Source organism: Arachis ipaensis, chromosome B01 (genome assembly GCF_000816755.2).
Source record: "Arachis ipaensis cultivar K30076 chromosome B01, Araip1.1, whole genome shotgun sequence".
Lineage (NCBI taxonomy): Eukaryota > Viridiplantae > Streptophyta > Magnoliopsida > Fabales > Fabaceae > Arachis > Arachis ipaensis.
Window position 1 is genome coordinate 71,249,534 of NC_029785.2, and position 6,410 is coordinate 71,255,943.

At 30.1% G+C, this 6,410-nt stretch overlaps 1 protein-coding gene across 1 annotated transcript; it reads left to right on the top strand.

Moving 5' to 3' along the window:
* LOC107618620 lies at window positions 1,153-3,290 on the top strand. The gene is made up of 6 exons (XM_021122304.1): window positions 1,153-1,257; window positions 1,740-2,006; window positions 2,257-2,295; window positions 2,390-2,625; window positions 2,710-3,005; window positions 3,092-3,290. Exons 1-5 carry the CDS (start codon window positions 1,170-1,172, stop codon window positions 2,893-2,895), a joined length of 816 nt encoding a protein of 271 aa, XP_020977963.1. The 5' UTR covers window positions 1,153-1,169; the 3' UTR covers window positions 2,896-3,005; window positions 3,092-3,290.

Genomic DNA, 6,410 nt, shown 5'->3' on the forward strand with positions numbered 1-6,410 from the left:
TGATAAAGAAAAAGTGAATCAAAGCATAAATTAAACCTAGATCTAAGGAATTCTAATTTAGATCTAAAACCTAATCCTAATCCTAATCCTAGAGAGAAGTGAGAGATTCTCTCTCTAAAACTAACCTAAACTAAACTAATATGTGAAAGTATGTAAAGTATGTTGATTTCTCTTCAATCCTTGGCTTAAATAGCATCAGAAATGAGTTGGATTGGACCCACAAGGCTTTAGAATTCGCTGGCCACGTATTGCTTTAAGTGGATCATATGGCAGCAACGACGCATGCGCGTACAGTGCATGTACGCATCACCATACGTGTAGCAACTATAGCAAATCTTATATCGTTTCGAAGCCCCGGATGTTAGCTTTCCAACGCAACTGGAACCGCATCATTTGGACCTTTGTAGCTCAAGTTATGGCCGATTAAGTGCGAAGAGGTCGGCTTGACAGCTTTTGCGATTCCTTCATTTCTTCATGAGTTCTCCATTTATACATGCTTTTTTTCTTCATTCCCTTGATCCAATCTTTGCCTTCTAAGTAATTTTTATCTTTCTCATAGGAATCGAATGGAGAGCAAGAAATGAAATTACAAAAACCCCCCCTAAATAAGGACAATAATCTCTATCAAAGTAAGGGAATTAGCCTTCAACTCTCCAGATACCCAAGCCAAGCGGCGTCACTCCAGCGTCACGCTATTGTCGATTTGTTCTACCACCGTCTGTTGTAGTTTTCGGTCGTGCTCTCTCTCCCTCGAGTTCCATCGTGCTCCCTCTCCCTCATACTCTATTCGAGTGAAGGTTTGCTGCGATTTAAGTTATTTTTCTTGTTGTTTAGTTCTTAGCGTAATGTGTTTTCTATGATTTACGGGTTTGATTTCTTGATCTTGTTTTTTCTTATTTAATTGTTCAATCATGGCTGTGTTTGCTGTTAATTGTTCAATTTTGGCTGCCTTGGTTAGCTGGTGTTTGGAGAATAATTTTCTTTCACTTAATTTATGTTGTTAGTTTATAATGGCTGCCTTGGTTGATTACTTGTTGTTCAGTTCTTTGTCTTGCTGTGTTTTTTTAATTTTTTTAGTTCTTGTTCTTGCTCTTTTGTTGTTATTATAGGTCTTTGTTCTTGATTTAGTTATTATTCTTCTGATCTTTTTCTTATTTAATTGTTCAATTATGGATGTGTTTGCTTTTAATTGTCCATTTATGGCTGCCTTCGTTAGTTGGTGTATGGATAATAATTTGTGTTCACTTAATTTTGGTGGTGGAGTAGGCTCAATTGGTGGCGCAGGAGGAGGAGTAGGAGGCCTTGATGGAGGACTCGGTGGTGAAGACGGTGGTAGTGGTCTAAGGGGTAGTTTTAGAGGAGGTAGCGGTGGGGGTGGTATTTTAGGGGGTGGTTATGGAGGCGGAGGCGAAATAGGAAAAGGGATAGTTGGTCGAGTTGGTGCATATGGAGGGATTTACAAAGGAATTGGTGGTGGCATTGGAGGGATTGGTGGTGGTGCCGATGCCATTGGTGGTGTTGGTGATTTTATTGGAGCCACCAAAAAATAAGTTGAAACAAATAATAAGCCATGATTATCAAAACTATTTAGCTAATAGGAACTTCCAATTTTCATAGATTTTGTCATATGATATTTTAATTAATTTCATGTATGTGTTGTTGATTTTAAGCACTATCTAATATTATTCTGCTATTCCTTATGATGGAGTACATGTATATCTTTGAGCTTTGGCCTTGAGATTTTATCTTACGCACTTTCTATAATTGTTATAGTGTTATGGAAAATAAGAAAGACAAAGCTTTAAGGTCAAGCATCTCAATGAGAGATATTATCTATGAACAAGAAGAGAAAATTGGATTAGTTCCTCGTCAATTCCGATTAATATCAACCGTGAAGAAAAGTAGAGGATTGAAAGGTGGTTCTATGATTAATATCATTGGTGAACTAGAGGATACTGCATCAAGCCCTTCTCAAACATCTTTAGTATCATATTCTAATAATGACCGTAAGTGTGCCTTTATTTCATGTGATTTGAAAGAAATAAAATAATACTATTTTTAATTTCCTGCTTGTGTATGTGTATTTTATTCTTGAATTTGATAATACCTTAATACTATTGTCCAATTCTTTTTTTTTAAAAAAGAAAAAAAAACCACAGGAACAAACAAGTTAGAAAAGTGAGATAATTTTTTTATTGTTGTCACAATTAATCTATTTCCTTTCAAATGACTTTTGCTTTTAATACTTAATAACAGGACCAGTTTTAGCATCAGCCCAAACTAATGATGATGATAGCAAGTAATTATGTTTTATGTTTAGTTTAATACTTATAATCAATGCATATTATTTTTTGCATTATTGTCTTTTATTTATTTAATTCCATAACAGGACCAACAACCAAAAGAAAAAGGGGTCCGACAAAGTGCCTTAAAACTCATGGTTTAAGCTATGAAGATCGGCTGCCAATAAGATTAAATAAGTATGGTCAACCAATTGGTTGTAATCGAGCCAAGTTAAGCAGTCATTTAGGGACTTTGGTTAGAAATGCACATCTTGCTCCATTGACATACACAAGTTGGCATGGACTTAAAGATAATTCAAAAGATTTGTGGGAAACTACCATTATATTACACTTTTACCTCTTTTAACTTAGGTGTTTTTTTTCTTTATTGATCTTAAAAACTAAGTATTACTACATCATGGTGCAGGAAAAGTTTGACATTGGAGCAAGAGCTAAAGGGTGGGTTTTCAAAATCTTAGGTTCATCTTGGAGGACATATAAAAGTCGATTAAAAAATCAATATTTTAAGGAAAACATGCCACTAGTTTACAATATAAAGAATTATCCTTGTACTGTTTCACTTGAACATTGGAAGATTCTTGTTCAATTTTAGAGCCTAGATATGATTAGGGTGCCTTTTTGTAACATTGGGTGAACATGTTCTTTTTAACACACAAGCCAAGAGATGGAAAACCAATGAGTGAGGGAACAAGCAAAATTTTTGTAAGATATGTATTTCTTTTAATATATATTTTTTGTGATATAGATTTTTTGTCATAGATTAATGTAGTTTGAATTTTGGATTTTAGTCTGAGCTTGAGGATGCCGTAGTTTCACATCCTGAAAAATTAGAAAACACAAATCAAGATGATATACTTTTCCAGGTATTAAGAAAAGATCAACCCGGTCGTGTCCGTACTTATGGTAGAGGTGTTGTAGCTTCAAATTTGTGGGGACCTAGATTTCAAGTTGATACGAAGAGGTTAATTGAAGAAGTTAAAGAGAATGCTCAAACAGAAATTCAGAATATACAACAAAAGATGCAAGAGAAGGTGGAAATAAAACTTCAAGAAAGAATGGAGGACATGAAATCACAGATGTGTGGATTTAATGTGTTTTTTAATCAAATACAGAAAAATCTCCCAAGAGTATAAATTCCAAATCTCTCTTTTATGTCAACTACTTTAAATACGAAAGAAGTAGAAGCTACTGCAACAACAAATCATGAAGTTCTTGCTGCTGAAAAAGAGGTATTTATATCATTCTTTGTATTTTTTCTTAATAATAATTTATAAAATTTACTTTTCATAATGTTAAATGTATTCAATCATTTAATTTACAATGAATCAATCTTAGCGTGTATAAACTAATAGTATCATTAGCATTCATTCGGAATTCAAAGAATGATATCTAAGTCTATAATTTCCTATTTTAGATTTAAGCTATCCTCAAAGTATTTGTACAGTAGTACTCAAGCTATATTATATCTGTTTTATATTTAAATAAATATTAACTACTTCTTTTCTTACTAAAATATTGGCAATTAGTATTTTTTTATTATTTTATTTTGTTCAATAATTTTTAACTTGTTTGTAAATTTTTTATTTTTTATAGTGGGCTGATGCACGCCTTTGAACCTGTCTTAAGATTTTTTAAACCTTTACATTTCTAATATGTTTGTTCATTATATTTTGATTCTGATTTAATATATTTCTTGTTTTTAATTTCTTTATTTTTTATCTTCACTTTACAAACACATGCAATTTGAATCAATATTATTATTTTCTATTCTATTTAATAACCAATAACTATCACGATAAAAATTCTTAACAAATTAATATGTGAACTAAATATTAAAAAAATGAAGCCATAAAATAAACAGAGGGTCGTGCATGCACTTTTGAGTGCTTCTTTATTTTTTCTTTCCCTTTCTTATTATGGGTGGTTTAATAATATTATGGGTGGTCTAATAATATTTTATTTTTTTTATATTTTAGGTTTCAAGTAAATCATCTACTATAATAAAAAGTGTTTTTAAATCTCATATTAAGTCATTACCTCAAATAAAGAAAAAGAATATGATTCTTTCACCTAAAAAGAAGCAAGTATATTTATACCTAAAATTAAAAAATTTAAAATAGCATTTATAATTCATGCTTTATAATAATTATATTTTTTAAATGTTAGTAAAAATCAATTATGTAGTAGTGTAATTGAATTAGTTCAGTATTAATTCTATCAGATTTTGAGTTGTTTTTCTTTTTTATTTTCTACGTTTTCTTAAAGAACCCTAAGACAACGCCGTTTAGAGTAATAGAGAAAAAACCGACGAATTTTGGTTCGATTTGATCGACTATTTTTTAACCGATTTAATAATTCACAAGTAATTTTTTCCATTTTATCTTATAAACCGAACCGTATAGACAAATGGTTCTCGGTCCGACTAATTTGATCGATCGATTAGATCTAATTTTTAAAATATTTGTTAACGGTATATTCACAAGGTTGGTTCACTAATCAAGAATTCAAGATTGCGCGCATACCACATTTTTAAATGAGCAATCAATTATAAACATGTTTGATAAAGCATAGGTATGTTTGATATAATAATATAGCCATCAAAATTCTATCCATTCATCTTTAAAATTTTTGCACAAAATAAATGGATGGGATTTGGTATGTATACTGACACAAATTTTGTGCATAAATTATNACAAATTATTTGATAATAAATATAAAGTATTTACATTAGACAAGGTATTCACATTTTGATTATTAGTAGAAATTTTTATATAGTTGTTTTTATGTGAAGTTGTTATTTAAAAATTATTAAATAATTTAACACGTTTAATTAAATTATTATCTAATGACTTTTAATCATCAACTTCACTAAAGACAATTGCGTGTGACTCTTTACCATTATTATTTGCCTCTCATTTTAGATTCTAGTTTAGTCAAATATATCAAATTATCAAACTATTCTTAACTATTAACTTTACATAAAGACAACCGTAAGTGAGACTCCGAGTTTATTTTTATAAACTGATATTTTAAAAAAATTAAAAAGTGAATATTTTTTCTTGCATTTCATTTTTACTCTTCTCTGCAATAAATTTAGAGTAGAGTAAATAATTATGTTGACCAAATAAATTTTAAAAAATATAAATAAATAACATATCTTTAAAAAGTTATTTTGTCATATATCTTTTAGGATATATTTTATCAAAATCATAAATTTCCGAAATGCAAATTGGCTATTTACTCCTTGAAGTATCTATCTCAGTAGTTTTACCAAACATTTGAATTGAGATGACACCAACAGCCGAACTCTGACAATATGTAACATATCTACTCTTTTACTATTTCGTGATATATACAGTACGTATGAATTTGCATTGGATCGGAATTCAATAGAACAAAGTGACAGTGAAATTTAGTTTCTTATCTTTTCAATTTTATCCGTTTTCTTATAATGGACATTGTTATGATTACGAGAAGTATCTAGGATTATTTAACTTATATTTATTATTTATATATGTATATATGTAACTAAGTACAGTGTCTCTATCTCCAACTATGATCCTATTTTGAGTATTTTCCCTTCAAGAAGATACTAAAATAAAACTATAAATTACTCGCAAAAATTATTTATGAAAAATATAAAAAAGTCAAATAAAAAATCTAATTTAAATAAGTTTCATATATTATTAGAAGTTTCACATTTTAAATATAAGGATCATAGAGAATTTATTATAATGAATAATAACAAATACTCAACTTCCAAAGTCCAATAATGGAAAGTGAACTCCCACAATCATCTCACATGGTGTGACTCTTCAAGAATTCTAGTGTAGCAGGATCTGGTGAACTTTCATATGCTCTCAAAAGCTAGCAACCTTTTTTGCTTGATTGGTTTTAAGTGATTTGATTGAACAATATATCTATTTTTCTTACTTAGATATCATTATTCTATTCCATATTTTCTCTCTTTTCCTCTCCCCCCACAGAAAGAAATGCAAAATCGTCTCTTCATTTTTGGAAACGTTTTCATCCTTTTGTGTCAGCTATCATCTTTGCAAAGAGCCCCCCTGAAATCTGAATCCATTCACATGACATACTATAGCATAA